The sequence below is a fragment of the Chrysemys picta genome, chromosome 9, assembly GCF_011386835.1.
Source record: "Chrysemys picta bellii isolate R12L10 chromosome 9, ASM1138683v2, whole genome shotgun sequence".
NCBI classification, from domain to species: domain Eukaryota; kingdom Metazoa; phylum Chordata; order Testudines; family Emydidae; genus Chrysemys; species Chrysemys picta.
The window spans coordinates 37,148,739-37,167,700 of NC_088799.1; the positions used below are offsets into that span (position 1 = coordinate 37,148,739).

General features: G+C 42.6%; 1 protein-coding gene across 1 annotated transcript in view; it reads left to right on the forward strand.

Annotated features, from left to right (window-relative positions):
- Nucleotides 1-1,081: 1,081 nt before the first annotated feature.
- The window catches only part of WDFY1 (WD repeat and FYVE domain containing 1), a 44,591-nt gene continuing 26,710 nt past the window's right edge, over nucleotides 1,082-18,962 (forward strand). Inside the window, exons 1-3 of the mRNA XM_005282546.5 lie at nucleotides 1,082-1,450; nucleotides 13,335-13,402; nucleotides 17,816-17,889. Of these exons, the coding sequence (XP_005282603.1) occupies nucleotides 1,314-1,450; nucleotides 13,335-13,402; nucleotides 17,816-17,889 (279 nt within the window). The 5' untranslated portion in view covers nucleotides 1,082-1,313. The remainder of the gene's footprint in view (nucleotides 1,451-13,334; nucleotides 13,403-17,815; nucleotides 17,890-18,962) is intronic.

Genomic DNA, 18,962 nt, shown 5'->3' on the forward strand with positions numbered 1-18,962 from the left:
GGAGGGGTGTAGGTGTGTCTCTAATCTGCCCTTCATTGCTCTCTGCAAGTCTTTTCTCTGACCCGTTTTGGTTTAAGCAGAGGCGGGGAGGGAGGGGTGTCTTTCATGAGTGAGACAGGCTGGATACTGCGCCCTGGTTCCCCAAGAACACAGAGCTGACTGGTATCAACAGGGAAGATAAGAGATCTGCTACTGCTGGCAGTAAAGTGAGCTCTCCTTTATCTTAGGAGATAGAGGCCTGTGTTTAGAACCAAAGGACAAGGGCCTAGTGCTCCCGTGGCACCTGCGACTCTTGCTCCCATTCTGGCAGTGTCTGATGGATGGGTGGCTCTCAGAGAGGTACTACCCTGTGCACAACAAACCCTGCTGGGAGACCCTGCCCTGGAGAGCTCCCAGCCCTATGGGGAAAGCACTAGGTTGGGCTGGGTTGGCTACTCAGAGTTAGGGTTCCCAGCTTTGGCTGGATGAATTCTGGAGGTTTCATCAAATGACGTTATCTTTATTTAAAGATTAATCCTTAATTCTTGGAGACTCCAGGACAATCCTGGAGGGTTGGCAACCCTGCTCACGGTCCTTCACTGCTGCTGACATTGGGGGCCTGTGGGAGGCTAATGCTCAGGCAGGGCCGGCTCCAGGGTTTTGTCCGCCCCAAGCAGCCAAAAAAAAAAAAAAAAGCCGCGATCGTGATCTGCGGCGCCAATTCGGCGGGATGTCCTTCGCTCCGAGCGGGAGTGAGGGACCGTCCGCCGAATTGCCGCCGAATAGCTGGACGTGCCGCCCCTTTCCGAAGGGCCCACCCCAAGCACCTGCTTGCCAAGCTGGTGCCTGGAGCCGGCCCTGTGCTCAGGGCCCTGTGCCAGCACCACTGTCATCTCAAGTTCCCTGGATCACCCAGGAGGTGACTTCATCCTTAAACACACATAACCCCCAAAAGTAATTTCCCTGCTTTTCTATGAAATACGATCCCTAGTCTGTCTTTTAGAGGCCCAGCTTCGCTGGAGACTACGTAGCCCATCCTCAGCGTCAGGACTTTTCAGAGGCTCCTCTACTTCAGAGTATACGGGAGCCTCCGCCTGGCACTGGGGCCTTCCGGTCTGCGCCGCTAGTCTGATACTAGGGGCGCTCCACTCCTTCCTGAGGCGTTACTACTCGTGATATTACGGGATCCTCCGGAGCCCTGTCCTTCCTGTGGCGCCGCTACACCTGATATTACGGGCGCCCGTCGCGTCTTTACCCCCCTCCGCCGAGCGGGGCCCTCACCTCTGCCCGTCACTCAGCGGAGGGGCCGCCCCCGGCGGAGACTCCGCACCGAGATGGCGGCCGAGATCCACGCCAGGCCGCAGAGCAGCCGGCCCGTCCTGCTCAGCAAGGTCGAGGGGCACCAGGACGCGGTGAGCGCCGCCCTCCTCATCCCCAAGGAGGACGGGCTCATCACCGCCAGCGAGGACAGGTGGGCGCCGGGCCGCCCGCTCCCCGGGGCACGGGCAGAGCCTCCCCCATCCCCGGGGGAAGGGGCGGGTGGACCCCTCAGTCCCCCGGTTCAAGGCTCCGGCTCTCTCCGGGGAAGCCCCCTCGGCTCACTGCCCCGGGCTGGCAGGCGGCGGAGGCTGCAGGTCGCTGGGTCTCAGCCCCCCCGGGCTAACCCGAGCAGCCCGCCCGTCGCGGTGCCCCTGGAGGAGCAGCTCGTGGGGGCTCCCTGCCAGCCGCGCTCCGACCCCTCCCGGCTCGAGCCGCGCCGTGCCCGGGAGCAGCCGGGGTGCGGGGGCCGTTGGCTGGGCTGCCCTTCGTGCCGTGCCGTGCCGTTCCGGGTGGCAGGGCTGCGGGTCAGAGCCTGCCCGGAGGGGGCCCTGCCCTCCCCAGACAGGTCGGGGCGGGGAGGGGTCTGTAGGAAAAGCGTGTTAGTTCCAGGGGGACCCCACCCCTCCAAAGGCTTCGTTGAAGAAGAAAGCTAGTGGGTCAGTGAGAGCGGGGAAGAAGTGAACTGAGGGCAGAGTAAGGAGTCAGTGCTCGTCAGTAAGCCCTGGGCTTCCCTAGTATGTGCTACTGACTCGGATGCAAGTTGCTGACTACTGGAACAATCCGTTAGACCCCTCAGTCCTGAGACGTGCCTTTGTCAAAGGCCGAGTGCTGTTCTGAGGAAGAGGTGTAGGCACCATATTTAAACACCACATTTTAAACACCACCAAAGAGTCCGATTCTGGTCGCCGGTACACTACTGTGAAATCGGAGTAACTTGGCTCAGACTTCTCTAGCACTGAGAGTAACTTCTGTAAACAGGAGTAGAATTTGGCTCTCATTATTTTAAATTTGGTCCTGGGATTGGCAAGAGGCAGCAGTGTTGTGGGAGTCCAGGTGGATGTGAGAGATGCAGGATTGAGAGTCACAGTGTAAAAAGGCAAATTCTCTTTAAGCATGAATTTTGCCAGAAGGCACAAAATAGTGACTCTTGCCACTAGCCATAAAGAAACAGTGGATTGCAACACTGACTAGGGAAAATGAACCACTTGTTACACTGGGAGTGGTGAATTGTGAAACTGAGCAAGAGTTGGCTAGCATGCTGCCATTTGGGGTTGGTTATGAATGAGATGGGCTTCTAAATATTAGAACTAACAAATACTTCATACAACCTGTTTTGAGGATCTTGATGCACTTTGTAAAGATAAATTAAGCTTCCCAATTCTCTTCTGAGGTAGGCAGGCAGCTATAATTACCTCTTTCACAGATGGGTAAATGGAAGCATGTGGAAAGGTTAGATGGCTTCCCTGAATTAATACTGAGCCTATGGCAGAGCTAGGATTCGATCAGGCTTTCTTTTAATCACTAGATCTCATTGCTTCTATGATAATTGGGAGGGAAAGCAGCAAATAACTATCTAGTGGAAGAGAAGAACAGAGCCACTGAGGATTGTTGGGCTGGAAGGGAGGTGCAGCTATCAAGGTTGTTGCAAGATGCTGTTATGAAGTGGTGGTAGTTGGTGAAATTTTCCAGCAGGTGGGAACGAAGCAGAAGAAATGGGAGCTGCACTTCCCCCCCCCCCCCCCCCAGTTCAAAACATTTCAGTGTTGTCTGCTCTAGAGAAAAGTTATAGTCTGAACTAAGGGCAGGGGTAATGATGAGACTGGAAAATATCCTCACACCAAAGCAGCAGCTTTCAACTGGGTGGGGGTGGGGGGGGGAGGAGTTACAGATAAGGACCATTATTTGTTATAAACATTGACTCAGTTTAAAACAACAAACAACCCTGCATGATATATATTTGCAAGCGTACTTGTTTGTAGAACCAGTCCTAAGGGAAAGTGAGCAAAGCCCAGGAAATCCCTATAAACTAGGTATATTGTAACAGGTGTTAGGAATTGGTTTAGTAGGTAACTTAACAATAGTAAACACTAAATGGGTTTAGTAACATAACACTAGTAAAGGAGTGACCAGCATTTCTCAGGGGAGAAGAAGACAGAAAATGCTAATCCATATTCACTCTTTCTGTTCTTTGGAGGGATAGCATGAATTTTTTTTCTGCTTAGCCTATCAAGAACTGCTTTACATTCTGGAAAGAACTCAGATTCTAACATGTATTTTTGTTGAGGAAGAAGTTGAAGACTGCATAAGGGAGTCTTGTAAACAAGTAGTCTCTGCTTATTGTTTTGATTCTAGTGTGCAGACTAGAGACAGAATTGCCTTTTTGGAGGTGGTTGGGAAACCCACTTCCATTTGACAAAGGAGATTAGAACTTTTAGATTTTTAGAATAATGTTTTAGTCTTAGGCATGTTTAGTTTTTAGCCCAGTCCTCATGATCATGGAGAAAAGTTCAAAAATGTGCATCTTGAAGGCTCAAATAGAAAGCAAATGCAAATTTATCCAAAGCTGTTATTTCAAAATCATGATTTGGGGGAACTGACTCTGATTTTTGAACACTTAGGATTGGCATTGCTGGATTTAGGAGCTGATCAATGGGACGTGTGCTTCTAAGTTACTTGAGTGGTTTTGAAAATACCATCCATAAACAGCTAAACATGGATTTAGGAGTTCTGGGGTGGGGCTGTGGATGAGGGGTTTGGGGTGTAGGAGGGTGCTCTGGGCTGGGACCAAGGGGTTTGGAGGGCAGAAGGGGGATCAGGGCTGGGGCAGAGGTGTGGGGGGTGGGGTGTAGGCTCCATGCAGCGCTTACCGGAAACAGCAGCATGTCTCTGGCTCCTACATGTCCTGTCCGCAGGCGCTGCCCCCGCAGCTCCCATTCACCGAGATTCCCGGCCAATGGGCTGGGAGCTGCGGAGCCGGTGCTTGAGGGTGGGGACGGAGGCAGTGTGCAGAGCTGCCTGGCCATGCCTCCACCAGCAAAGAGGACTAGGAGGCCCACATGGCCAGGCATCTCTGCAGGCATGCTGCCTCCATCTCCAGGCGCCACCCCCGTAGCTCCCATTGGCTGAGGCTTGGAGCCACGGAGTCAGCGCTCAGGGAGCGGGGATGGAGGCAGCATGCCTGCAGAGGTACCTGGCTGTGCCTGCAACAGCAGGGATGGTGAGCTCCCACACAGACCTCAAAATTTTTACCATGGACACATAGCTGGCACGGCACCAGACACTGCAACTATGTACTGGGTCTGGGATGTGATCAGAGCAAGCCTGGGCCAGTTTCCTTAGTCCTGTTCCATGGAGATGGGGAAATCTTGTGTCCCATGTAGTACTTGTGAGGGAGATTGGCTGCTGGGGCCATATTCTGGATCTTTGGTGGAGCCTGGCCAGCTCAACTTCCTCCTCCCCCTGCTCACTACAGCTGCTCTAGCACTATAGTCTCTTCTGCTGCTGCTTGGATGGCAGTGTGGAGCCAGCATTAGCATGGTGTTCATTTATTTCGATATGCTTCCATGCAAAGGACATAAGGGGAACAGTGATTTTTCAACATGTTATCTCTGCCAAACCTGAAAAGCATTTTATGGCACTCTATCTCTAGCCCCAGAGCTGCCAAAGGCCTGTTGCAAACATGGTGGTGGTGGAACTTCACACACACAAGTTTCAACTACTTTTTGTGATGGTGTTAGGATAAATACTGGGGTTGCTGCTTGCTCTCCCTATAATAATATGCTGCATCTATAAATCTCCTATACTAAAGCTTGCTCAGATAGATACTGTACTGTATTCCCAATTCATACCTAAACATTGCACCTTTTTTAAAGTCCAAAATGTCTTTTAAAAAGTGACACACCAAAGATGGTAAGGAACTGTATGTAGCTCAAGACTGAGAGTCTATAAACAATCCTATAATCTGTTTCATTAGTCCAGGGAGTTATTGTTGTTTTGGTTCTTGGAATCTCAGATTTCAGCATTTGTTGCATTAGATAATTTGTAAGAGAGTGCTTGCTCTCTTGAGATTAGGGGGAATATAAGATTGTCCTGCATCTTTGAGCCACAGCTTAATATGGTATCAAACTGTTTATTTAACTTCAAACTTCATGCTTTTCTGCTTTTACTTCAGAACAGTGCTTGAACTGTGGGACATAAGAGTTGTACAGCATAGGTGCCTATTCCATACATTAACTTCTCACATCTGCTGGCACCAAAGAACAGGGATAACAATTGGAGCATTCTATCCCTCTATCTCTCCCAGTTTAAGCAGCATGCCTCTTGAGTAGCTTGTGGTGTAGAGGATAGTAAAACTTGATACAGCTAACATTAACATCAAGTTGGCTATGAACTAGTACAGGGATCGGCAACCTTTCAGAAGTGTGTCGGAGTGGTAGCTGTGTTAGTCTGTATCAGCAAAAAAAATGAGTACTTGTGGCACATTTATTTGAGCATAAGCTTTCGTGGGCAAAAACCCACTTCATCGGATGCATGCAGTGGAAGACACAGTAGGAAAATATATATACACAGAGAACATGGAAAAAAGGGTGTTGCCATAGCAACTGTAACAAGGGTAATTAATTAAGGTGAGCTATTAGCAGCAGAAGAAAAATAACTTTAGTGATAATCAGGATGGCCCATTTCTAACGGTTGATAAGAAGGTGTGAGTAACAGTAGGGGGAAAAATTAGCATGGGAAAACAGTTTTACTTTGTGTAATGACCCATCCACTCCCAGTCTTGATTCAAGCCTAATTTAATGGTGTCTAGTTTGCAAATTAATTCCAGTTCTGCAGATCTTGTGTGGGTGGTGGAATCTTGCTATTGAAAATGCTCTGCCAAGAGGGAGGTAGGGATCCTAGAAGAGTGAGCATTTGATCATTGTTCCATCATTGCTCCTATTAGGATTTCACTAATTGCTTGGGGGTTTTGTCTTGTCTTGAAATGAAAATCTCCAAATAAGAACACTGGCACTTATGATGTACAACACCACTAACATGAAACATCCCTCCCCAAAACCAAAAACACTCGCGTTATGGAACTTGCTCAAAGTCACAGTGAGTCAATGACAGAACCAGAACTCAGGAATCCTCGCTCTCCCATGCTCTGAACGCTTATCATTGCTAACTCTCCAGCCTTTCACAATGGCATAAGGCATACACTAGTAACTTTAGAGTAGCTGAAATATTTAAATCCTGGATGTTTTAAAAAGAGTGAACTAATATAGCTTAGATATTCATAAGAAAATATAATATGTTTCAATATTATCTTGTTATGCCATGGTTATGTATTTTCCTTGTTGTTATGAAGGGTGTTCATGGAGGCAATGGCCTTGTCAAAACTAGCTTTTCAAGTAATGCTCTGAATGCAACAGCCTGAAGAAAGCTGCTTGGGATGAAACTTCGTCTTTGCTTATGGCTGAAATTATTAAATACACTTCAATTTTTATGCAAGTTGCAACTTCCCAATAGTGATGGTTTCTTGAACATGATACTATATTCTCAGTGCTAAACTTTTGTTTCAGCTACAGTATTTATTTGGTCATTCTCTTCAGAAAATTTGCCACAGGCTTTTCAGTAGCAACTGTGATGAGTGAGTCAAACGTATCAGTATGTTGACTCACTCTGTATCTTTTTTACATCAAAGATCCACCTCCTTAAACTGATGGGTTCAGCTTGCACTTCCTAAATAAGGAATAAAATATAAAATTAAACTTTCGGTGTGGCTTTTATTTTTTAAACCTTGGTTGGGAACTTACAGGATATCACTTCTCAACATTGTGAAGGTAGGCAAAAGACCCTCAATGCAGATCTCACTAATAGGGGTGAAGCCCATCCTTATGCGCTATAGTACAACCTTTGAGTTACTGCTATGCGCAGGAACTTGGGTGCAGAAAGAGAACAGTTCCCTAGTATTCTGTTCCTGTGGGGATAAGGAGATATTTGTTATGATGATCATCCGTTTCAAATCAGTTTTTCAGCAGATGGAGGAGGTTGAGTGCTACTCTTGGTTACTCTGTAGGTCATAGTGTAACTCTGAACTTGTGTTGATGCAAATGAGAATAGAATCCAACCCTGAAACTAACAGTGCAGTTGGATCATCTTTATCTATTTCTCCAAGCCCCTGTGGCTTCTACCACAAGCCTGATAAATCTTGAGCAAAGAAAACTATTTGTAATGTGAAAGTTTCCAAGGGAATTGAAGAATACTCAACAATCTCTTGCTAGTTCTTGTTTCTGTAGGCATTTTCTGAGCTTTTGTATTTACACTAAAGTAGTCTTGCAATTCTTTTATAGTTTGTATGTAAATACAAGGGGCCAACTCCGGGACCATTAGAATTCATTGGCACACTTTTCAGTGGCTTGCTTGGGACCAGGATTTGGCCTTGGGGAAATAGTTTAGACAGTGGAAGAAGTGTTGCTTCTGTAGCCTATATAAATGTAGCTCTAAATTAAGGTTGCTTATATGATGTATCCATAACTTCTGAAAGTAGTGTGTGGTGGCTGAAGGCTTCTGTCTTACAGGATTAACTTTGAAAGAAGCAATATTGATTGTAAGGTTTTGAAATAGGGACTGCATCTATGTACAGAAGAAAGACTGGCCCACTTAGCCTGTGACTTGAGAGATTGGAGTTCAGTTATTTGCCTTGCCTCAGCCTTCTTGTGTGATCTTGAGCAAGTCACTTAATCTGTCTGTGCCTCCGTTCCCCATCTGTAAAATGGGGTTATGTTTCTATCTCACGGATGTAGAGGATGGATAAATTCATTAAACTGAGGCGCTCAGATACCATAGTGATGGAAGCTATGTAAGTACAGTAACTCCTCACTTAACGTCCTCCCGCTTAATGTTGTTTCGAAGTTACGTCGCTGCTCCATTAGGGAACATGCTCGTTTAAAGTTGTGCAGTGCTCCCTTATAATGTCGTTTGGCTGACTTTACAAGGAAGCATTGCACAAGATCCTCTTCTCTGCCTCCTCCCCCTCCCTCCCAGAACTTCCCCTGTCACCAAACAGCTGTTTGGCAGTGCTTAGGACTTTCTGTGAGGGAGGGAGCGAGTGGGGAAGTGCGCTTTCCCCCTTCCCGCCCCCAGCAGCAGGCAGGGCCACGGCACAGCCAGCGGCCGGAGAGAAGCGGCGCTTTCTCCTTCAAAGCGTCGCTTCTCTCTGGCCGCTGGCTGCCCATGCTCCTCCTGAGTCCTCCGATCCGCGCTCACAGGGCCGCATTCCGAAAAGGGCTTTAGGGCTGCAGGCCAGGGCCCTGCAGCCCCTAAAGCCCCTGTGTTCCGGATGGCCCTGCCTGCCGGGGGGGGGAGGGAAGGGAGCTCCCAGAATCGTGGCCATGGGGGCGGGGCCTCACTGCGCAGAGCCACCTGCACATCCCCTGCATCAAAGAGGAGCTGCCCCAGGTAAGTGCCCTGTGCGTCCTCCCGCACCCTAGCTCCCTCCCAAACCCCACACCCCAGCCCTGAGTGCCCTCCCACATCCTAACTCCCTCCCAGACCCTGCACCCCCAGCCCTGAGCCCCAGGAGTAAGCTGGGGGGCACCTCCCCACCACAGTACAGTACTGTACAGTATATAATGCCTTTTGTCTGCCCCCCCAAAATTTCCTTGGAACCTAACCCCGCCATTTACATTAAATCTTATGGAAAAATTGGATTTGTTTAACATTGTTTCACTTAAAGTTGCGTTTTTCAGGAACATAACTACAACATTAAGTGAGGAGTTGCTGTACCATCAATTCATGTTTACAGAGAACCTACCACAATTCGGTCTCAATATTTATTCGATCTTCTCAAGGCTCCTCCAACTCAAATATGAAAATAATCACATTTTAATAGCTAATGTGAACTTTAATTCAGTTCAGATGTGCTAATACTGACCAGTAATTAACATTTCCTGACAAATAGCTTATTGCAACTTTTCATTTCACATTTAGGCTGCAAACTTCGCTGTGCAAGCTCAAGGACACTGGTTGAATTAGATCTTTTTAATACTCTGTTTTGGAAACATGTTGATGGTAGTGTTCCGTCTGCCAGAAAATTGTGCCAGCCTTGAAATCTTTGTTAGCCTATCAGAATTATTTAGTATTTAAAGCAAAAGTCATTAAGTGCCACCTCTTTTAAAGCAGAGGACAGTGTTTGTGGTTGTACCAATATTTGCATGCTAAGACTTGCTAATAGCACAAATGCAGACTTACATTCAGGTTGGTTCCCCCTCCCCAAAGACTCCCGGCCCTTGCATTTTTTCCTAAATAGTAGGCCTAATTTATTCAAAGAGGAGTTTAAAAAATAAGTTGGAGTTTAGCTGAACTGAATGCGTTGATGGAGTTCTGAGGAATTCCAGTACTTTTCCTTGGTCTTAATGCCTTCATAAGGTTATCTCAAGTGACAAAATGTTCAACCAATGAAATACCAAGTAAGAAACTCCCATTGATCAAATATTGAGGATACAATAAATATGGTTTGTAAGCGCTTCTGAAAAATACTTTATTTTAAATTAACTTTTCACACAATGAGACAAACTGAAATTCACATTTGGGTGTAGCTATGATTTGTAATATTATCTCTATCCTGGAGGGGCTACTACTTTAGCTTAGTCACTTTTCATTTTATATTACATCCCAGAAGAGTATCCTTTAATGATTGTTTGAAATAAACAATGTATAAACTGAATATTTTACACTTCTGTAGTGTCCACGTTAATGGATCTCTAAGTTTAGCCTCACAACATCCATGTAAAATAGGTCTGTATTACCTCTGTGTTTCATAAGGGAATTTGAGGTTACAGAGAAGTTGAGTAATGTTATCTGCAGTTACAGAAGAAGTCTATGGAAGGATAAGCAAGAACCAAATTCCCCGAAGTTCTAGTTCTGTGTATTAAGCACTGGACCATTTGTTAAATTAAAATGGGATTGAGAATGGATTGATCATGAAAGAGCTGGGGTTCATGAGTGATTTTTGACTCTGTTGTATAATTCCTGAAATGGATAGTGTACATAAGAGAGGTGTGTGGAAAGATCATTTGCTATAGGAGCACTTCATTCTAGTCTCTTCTTGTATTAGAATTGGCATCACCTACCAAGAAGTTCACTCCATTGTTCAGGAAGAGGAAGAGCACTGCAGCTGCAGACATCTAAGAGGCAAAGAAAAGAGAAGTGGAGAAATCAGTGTTGGCTGTATAATTAGTCATTATTGACAAGGGTCTCTTCAAAATTTGCTATGCTTCATAACATTATACATTTACAGTACTAACAGAGGGACTGGAGCAATAATAGTCTCATCAGTCTTGAATGATTGCAAAATGCAAACCTGATATTGGTGGTTTAATTCTTATCTGGATTTTCTTTTAAATCAACATGAAAAGAAACTTTCTAAGAGATTTTGTTTGGCTGACCTTTGTCTCCAGCTATGTGGCCTTCAAACTGCAAGGAGAGGAACTGTATCTCTGTAACAGATACTATATGCACTACATATTGTCTTGAGTATCTGACTAGCAACAAGCTGGCAATGTTATGCCATCATGGTACTGTTTTCAAGAACGTTGAAATGTACACGAGACCTAAGAGGAAACAAAGGCTATATGCTTGCAAAATTTGTAATGCATTTTTTCAATTGCTATGATTACTGCAGTTCACTCTTCTGTCAGTTGAGAACAAAGATAATTGAAGGGCTTTGGTCAAAAGTGAAAGATGCTTGAATTAGTGCATCTGAAAGCTGCACTAGGAAATTCTTCAAACCGTTTTGGTGAGTGACATGAAGCTGCATTAAAAAGCAGCAGGTAAAATGATCCAAACTTTCTAAAAGCTATGGAAAAAATAACGGTGGTTATTGGTGTGTGTGTTTAAATAGCAGTGCCCAAATGGAAGGAGCATGTGGACTTTTTGGGAACAGTGTTATGAATGGTTCACATCTGTTTTATTAAATGAGGGAAAACAACCTCTGCTTCTGTAAAGCATAATTTCTGGGGAATGAGGAAATCACATTCACAAGGTACTACCACTGAAATGTGATACATTTAAAGACAGGGCACTGTTTTCACAAACGGTTGGATGGAGTTGGTTGATTGTTTTGGGTGGCAGGGGGATTGGCTATTTGGTTTGCAGTTCATACTGGTACACATATAACTGAGGGGCTTGGGTGGAGTGCAGTGTGTGGAGCATGGGATGACATGTTGAATAAAAATTGAACAGCAGGCTTGATGTCCAGCCTTCCTGGGGGAAATTGGGTATGTGGTCACATATGACATAACTTATTAATAATGCATATGCAAAATAGCCTGAGTTAGGGGATGCACTGGCAACTCTAACTTTGCCATGTCAAAACTTTGGCATTTGTACCAGTATGAACTGCAAACCGAATAGCCTTTTTTATGTAAAATTTTTGGTTGGAATTCTAATATAATACACTGTAGTCCAGCCTTGAAAATACACCAATCCAAATGCCATATCTATTTGCCCTCTTTTCGTCTTCTATTGTAGTTAAAATTAATTTAGTTGTCTAACAGTCCTGTGTGGGTGAGCAGAAAATGTAAGCTTGCTGTAACTTGTGACAGGACATAACTCTTCTAAAAAGCAATATAATTGCCAATCCCCCTGCCACCCAAAACAATCAACCAACTCCATCCAACCGTTTGTGAAAACAGTGCCCTGTCTTTAAATGTATCACATTTCAGTGGTAGTACCTTGTGAATGTGATTTCCTCATTCCCTCAGGGTGTAATCTGTAACTGTCTTCAAGATAATAGTATAAATGGAGGCCCAAATTACTCTCAGCCACAAAAGGGGAGACTAGCTAGTAAAGCCTTGGGAAAGGGGAAGTTAAAACTAGACTGGAAAAAAAAATCTTAGTGACGCTGTCTACTTGAATCTTTTTTAATTTATTTTTTTAATCTTCTGCTGAAGTCTCTTAAATGTCATGTCTCAAATATTTATCATATAAAAATACAGGTTTTCTGCTGCTAGCTGTGCTTCCTCTTCTTCCCACTCACCTCCAAAAAGCCTTCAGGCAGGCACAGGAGCAACAGTACTAAATTTTCTGAAGATCACTTTTCTAGCCCTTTCCCTTCTTTTAAGGACCTGCATCATTGGCTTCAATGGGAGCAGGCCTTACGTGTGCAAACCTGCATATTGTCTCCATTTCTGTTCTGGTTTTGTTGCTAATTTAAACAGATCAACACTTTTTTTATTTACATTTTATGTACAAGGGAGCTCCCCTCAGCAGCAGATGGTCTCGTGCTTGTGCATGAGGCCAAGTGCAACTAACAACAAAACAAGGAAATTGGTCATACATGAAAGAGGAGGAAGGGGGGAGATTGGGGGAAATTTTTTGGGGGGGGGGTCATCTTTGCCATGTTTTAGGTCACTTGTAGCAGTAGTAAATATAACTTTTTTTTTTTTTTTTTTTTTTAAGTTGAGCATTTTGTGCAGTGGAATGGACTACAAAAGGAAGGGGTTGAGCCACCATCACTGCTACTGTTTGATACCAGGGTAGATAAAACAGGAGCAGCCCTGAAAAATGCAGAGAATCAGAATGGGTGACCCAACTGATCTTTGTGACCTACTATCTGTTAGTTTGAATGTAATTATGTAGTATAAACATAATTTGATGTTTATATATAAAATGTGGTCTGGTTTGACAGTAGGATGAGGCTTAAATCCTGGATCAGGTTTAAATCTCGTTTCTTTGATGCTGTCTGACAAAGAATATATAATAGATGTAATGAACTATTCTCTGACAGAAGGACTGGAGTAGTCTTCCTCAAAGTCTCCTATACCTACTCAGATAACATTACAACTGCTGTGGAGGAAGCTGTTCAGAGTCCTCTCTGAAGACCTTATCCAGTGCCATATTAAAATGGGGTAGTAGAAAAGCAGAGGGGTTACTTGAGTCTTTAAAAAAAAAAAAAAAAAAAATACAAAAAACACACCAGTATAGGTGTAACGATTGATACACAAGCTTACAACTTTTCTCTTTTTCTTCCTCCTTTCCCCTAAATCCTGCAGAACAATTCGAGTATGGCTGAAAAGGGACAGTGGCCAGTACTGGCCCAGCATTTACCACACAATGTCATGTAAGTAACACTATACATAAATGTAATGTTATGATGTATTAGTGTTGATTACTAGGTTCAGCCAAACATAGAATCCATTCTGTGGATCTGTTAGATTGTTAATGTTAAAGAAAAGTAATAGTAATTTGTTTGATTGGGCTATGCAAAACCCCTTTTGAATTACAATAATTTAACACTAATTGTAGATAACTCAGAAACAGAAATATTTGCTGGGTTTTTAACTTTTCAGCATAAATGTACTAATTTTTTGTCAAAATAGTTCTTCACTCTTACGTGGTGTTTTAAAGGACATTGTGCCAATTCATATAATGGGGAGCATCTTTAGTAATGTCTCATAGTTTGGTAACATTACACTTACACGCACTTTTTAAAGGAACACTAAGTCAAATTCAGACAAAGAATTTGAGAATGTTTCTAGTGTGTGTGTGTTGGGGCTGGATTCTGAATGTTTAGTCTTGAAACTCTTAATGAGAAATTAAAAACTGAAAGAACATCTTGTTTATCTATGTAATATTATTTGAATCAGAAGTTGCTATTGCACATGGTCCTGCTAGTGTATTTAAATATTTAGAAGTTGATCACAGGGGGAAATACTTACTGTTAGTTGTGATGCATCACTTCTTAGAACCTGAACATACTGCCCATAAAATCTCTTCTGCTTTAATCTTTCTGCCTAAATAATCACTACTTAAATGTAGAGCGGCTACCTAGATGCTTTACATAAATGGTATTAAACCATGACAATGTAGGATATACACAAACAGGGCCAAACCCTGCAGTATAATCAAAGCTACCGTTGAAGACAGTGTGAGCTTTGACTGAGGACTGCAGGGTTTGGCCCTTAATGTTCTGCTCTGTTTTCTCTGGTACAGCTGCATGCCAACTTACAAATCTTAATTATAGGCTAAGCTGAACTAACCACTGAACTTGTGCATCAGCATCATTTTTTCTCAACCATTAAAACTTTAAAACAAATTTTGGGGCAGTCACACAGGTCGAGAGGACTAGAAAAAGCTAATGTTTGACAGAAATTAGGTTGTAAATTGGGACCTAGGAAACTGTAGGATAGTTAGCCTGACATCAATCCCAGGCAAAATCCCAGCCTTGGAAAAGCTGATCTGGGATGCAGTCAGAGAATTACAGGATTGTAGCATGATTAAGCTAATCAGTATGGCTTTACAGAAAATACATCTTGTCAAATTTACTATTTATTTTTTTAGATGAGTTTGCTTGATAAAGGTGGAAACATAGTATACTTAGACTTTTGTAAGGCATTTTGATGTATTCCCACGTAACATTCGGTTTTGAGGAGAAATATATCTTGAAGATCAATGCAGCCCATATTAAATGGATGAATAACTGATAGCTCACAAAAAGTAATTGTAAACAGGGAATAGTGGTCCAGTGTGGGTGTTTCTAGTGGGGCCTGTCTGGGATCTGTTCTTGGCCCAGTGCTATTCCATATCTTTGTCAATGATTTAGAAGAAAATATAAGATCATTGCTGGTAAAATTTGCAGATGACACAAATTAGTGGAATGGTAAATGATTGGAACAGGTTAGTTACAAGACCTGAATCATTTGGTGGGCTTATTTGAGCATGCATTTTAATGTTGCCAAATGCAAGGTCATACATCTAGGAACAAAGAATGTAGGTTACACTTATAAGATTGGGGACTGTATCCTAAAAGCAGTGACTCTCTCTAAAAGCTTTAGGGGTTATAGAACACAACCAGTTGAATATGAGCTTCCAATACGATGGTGTAGCTAAGAGGGTGAATGTGATCCTAGGATGTATAAGAGGGATAATATCAAGAAGGATTCAGGAGGTGACATTATTTCTGCATATGGCATTAGTGAGACCATTGCTGGAATTCTGTGTCCAGTTCTGGTGTCCACAGTTTTTAAAAAAAAGATGTTGAAAAATCAGGTTCAGCAAAGAGCTATAAGAATAATTCAGGCAGGGTGGATTTGATTTAAATCACTAATCAGGAAGACTCAACTTAATCATGGATTTCTACATAAAAGTGCATTCTTGTTGGTTGTTATGATCTTAATGCATATTATTCACAACTCTTGAGATAGATGTAGGTTTAATTTTTACACTATACATTTTTAAAGTGATTTATTTTGAAAACTTTTCAGATTAGTTTTACAGATATATCAGAAAATGAATGATTGTTTGGTTATTTCATTTACCAAAGGTAATTGAAGCAGATAGTTCACCTCCCAATGATTTAATAAATATCTCCAATTCAACAGTTTAATCATTAATATTTGGAGGATTTTCTTGCCATCCTGTATTAGGAGGAGAACATCACCAGACAGACATTTAAATTGTTTTATTTAAGTAAAACAACAACATTATGTATTGAAGAAAAAAATCCAGAACAGTAAACGTATAATTTTTAAAAAAAACAAGCATATGATTTTTAAATTTCATTAAACATTCAAGTTTTTTAAAATCAGGTTTGTTTTTGTTAAAATTGTTTAAAATAGTTTAAAAAAAATTAAATCGACTGTCAGTCAGGTCAACATGAGAAACTTTAAAATATTGGCTTCTGCAGTTAATTCAGTCATCTTCACCATCATTTTCCTGTTTGTTCATAATCGGGAAAAGAAAAACAAGCTTTCCTGCTTTTTCAGGTCCCAATTGATTTCTCAATTTGGAATGAATTAGTCCAAAGGAAGAAAATCTTCTTTCTACACGGGCAGAAGAAGCTACTGCTGTTAAAAGTGAGATTATCACTTCAACAGTCTCTGAATCCAAGTGCTTAATTGACTTCAACCAGTTCACTGGTGTGACTTTCTTTAAAACATCATCAGCAGACATATTTCTAGAATGGTTCTTATTCCCAAACTAGATCTCTTTTACGGCCTGCTGCCATTATAGGTTTTCCTTTCTAGTGAGAGAATGACATGGTAGATCTCAAATCAATGAAGGCTACACTCAGAAAGACCTCAAGACTTCTGGAATATGCTGCTCAAACAGTTTCACTTTTGTTTCTACTGCCTGTCCCTCCCTTCTCACGTTTATTTCCAGACTTCTTCTCCTTGTCCAGATCTATTCCGCCCCCAACAATCCACCCTGGATTCAGGGTCTGGAAAACAAACCTTCAAATAAGATGCTAAAAAAGCTCTATCGATGTAGTTTATTCAAGAGAAGTTTAAGGAGGTGATGTAATCACAGTCTACAAGTACCTGTGTGCGAAAGAGATTTGATGTTTTTTTTTTATTTAGCAGAAAAAGACAGGAGATCCAGTGGATTGGAAGCTGAATCTAAACAAATTCAGATTAGAAATAAGGCCCTCATTTCACAGTGAGGGTAACTAACCAATGGAACAGTTTGCCTAGCAGTGATGTGGATTCCCCATCTCTTGAAATCAAGACTAGATATTCAAAAAGACCTACTATAGCTCAAACAGAAGTTATAGGCTTGATACAGAAATTACTGGGTGAGGTTCTTTGTCCTGTGTTATGCAGGAGATCAGATTAGATTATTGGAGTGGTCTTGTCTAGCATTATGTATCAAAGGAAACAGGAAAGAATCATTAACTTTAAGTTGCATTAGATGTGCAAAGAAATATCTGCCAAGGTATTAGAGAAAAAACAGTAAATCAGAGCCTCCCCCCACAAAAAAGTGTAGATTTTGTGATGAAATAGATTTGTCACCCTTATTTATTTTTGCATTAAATTTTTTAATTCCTTTTTCATTCTGTCTTGTAGCTCTGTTCACCACATTCTCACTAAATTCGTCTAAAGACATTCTTCCCTTTTTGAGGTTTCTTCTGGTTTTGTAATGGGCCCTCAGAATAGCCTGCCTATAATCACATGAGAGTATCTTTTTTCGCGTGGTTGCCAACAGAATTGCAAAATATGATTGTTTACCATAACAGATGTGCAAGGTTTGAAATGCATGGTCAGACACCAGGTTAACATGTGATGGCATGTTATTTCTGCCCTGAAGTCTGCCTCCTCCAGTGGTACCTTATGCCCACTCAAGAAAGATGTTGATGGTCATGAATAGTTGCTCTGTCGTGCAGCTCAAAGACTTTGAACTTGAGATAACATAGCAAGCCTCACTTTTAGATGTCCGCTTCTGTGTATGAACTCTTCAAGCCAGATTGTCAGCCCTGATCAAATTCAATTTGTTCATTCCAGCTTGTGGCTGGAATTAATGGGGTGTATTTCCTTTACAGCACTACTGTGCCTTGTGTAGCCTAGCAACAGGGAATCAAATGCTTCAAACAAAGCAGACGCACACAATAAAATAAGACCATCTCTTCAGTTGGAGCTTGACTGTCAATCTGCTCATCAAAACCAGGCATCTTTTTTCCTAGAGGCCAAAAACTTTCAGTGTTAATTGTGATATGATATGTACTTTAACAATTGTCTTGTGGTGATCTTCTTGGCAGCTCCTTGTTCAGCTATGGCTTATCATCATGACAGCAGAAGAATATTTGTAGGCCAGGATAATGGTGCCATTATGGTAAGTTGTTGCTGCTGCAGTTTCTTTTAAGAACACAAATTAATTGTGAAGCTTCTTTGGTAGTGGCTGGATAGTTGCAGACTTGAGTGAATTGTCCATGAGCAGTATATATAGCCAGCCTATATCTAGCCCTTTATTTTATACTTAAATCAAATTATAGAATAACTAAAAACTGTTTAAAGCAACAGAGGGTCCTGTGGCACCTTTAAGCTAACAGAAGTATCGGAGCATAAGCTTTCGTGGGTGAATGCCCACTTCATCTTCATCACTCCACTTGCATCTAATGAAGTGGGCATTCACCCACGAAAGCTTATTCTCCAATACTTCTGTTAGCTTAAAGGTGCCATGGGACTCTTTGTCACTTTTTACAGATTCAGACTAACACGGCTACCCCTCTGATACTTGAAAACTGTTTGTATTTTAGGGGAAGTAACATCCGTTTCCTTGCTGTGGGGCTTCATGTCCTTGTGTGTATGATTCTAGTCCATAGTTCTTGCACACCTTGCTCTATGGCATTAGTGTCCAGCCTTTTCTCTGTCCCTTGTGTGGGATCACCCAACCATGCATCCCTCACCTCATTCCTTGGTGCAAAGGCTACATCCTTCCTGCTTTGTCCTTCTCTCCTGTTTTCTTGTCATGTTTTTACACTCTTGGTTTCCCCCCTTTGTTGCCACATATACTTTCTCCCACAAAAAATGTTGCAGAGAGCAATCCTCTGTTGCAAATAGAAAAGGGTGGAGGGAACACACAACTAACCTCAGAGAAGGGACGAGAACTTGTGACCTAACAAAAGCTTCACTTCCATAAGAAACCATTAAAAATACAAGGTGATGCAGGGTAGGGTAACTGTTAATACCTGATGAAATTTCCCCTTTTTTTTCCTTCCAACACATTGTCTTTGGTCAACTTGATTCTGAATGCAAATCCTCTGCTGAAAAGATGCGTGATCCATCTCCATGCAGCTGATACTAATAAATCTGCACTTAAATCTGTGGTCAGGTGGTATTGAGTGTAGTATCTGCCAGCCTGTGGCTTCTAAGGGCTGGTCGCCACTAGAAAATTAGATTGACCCA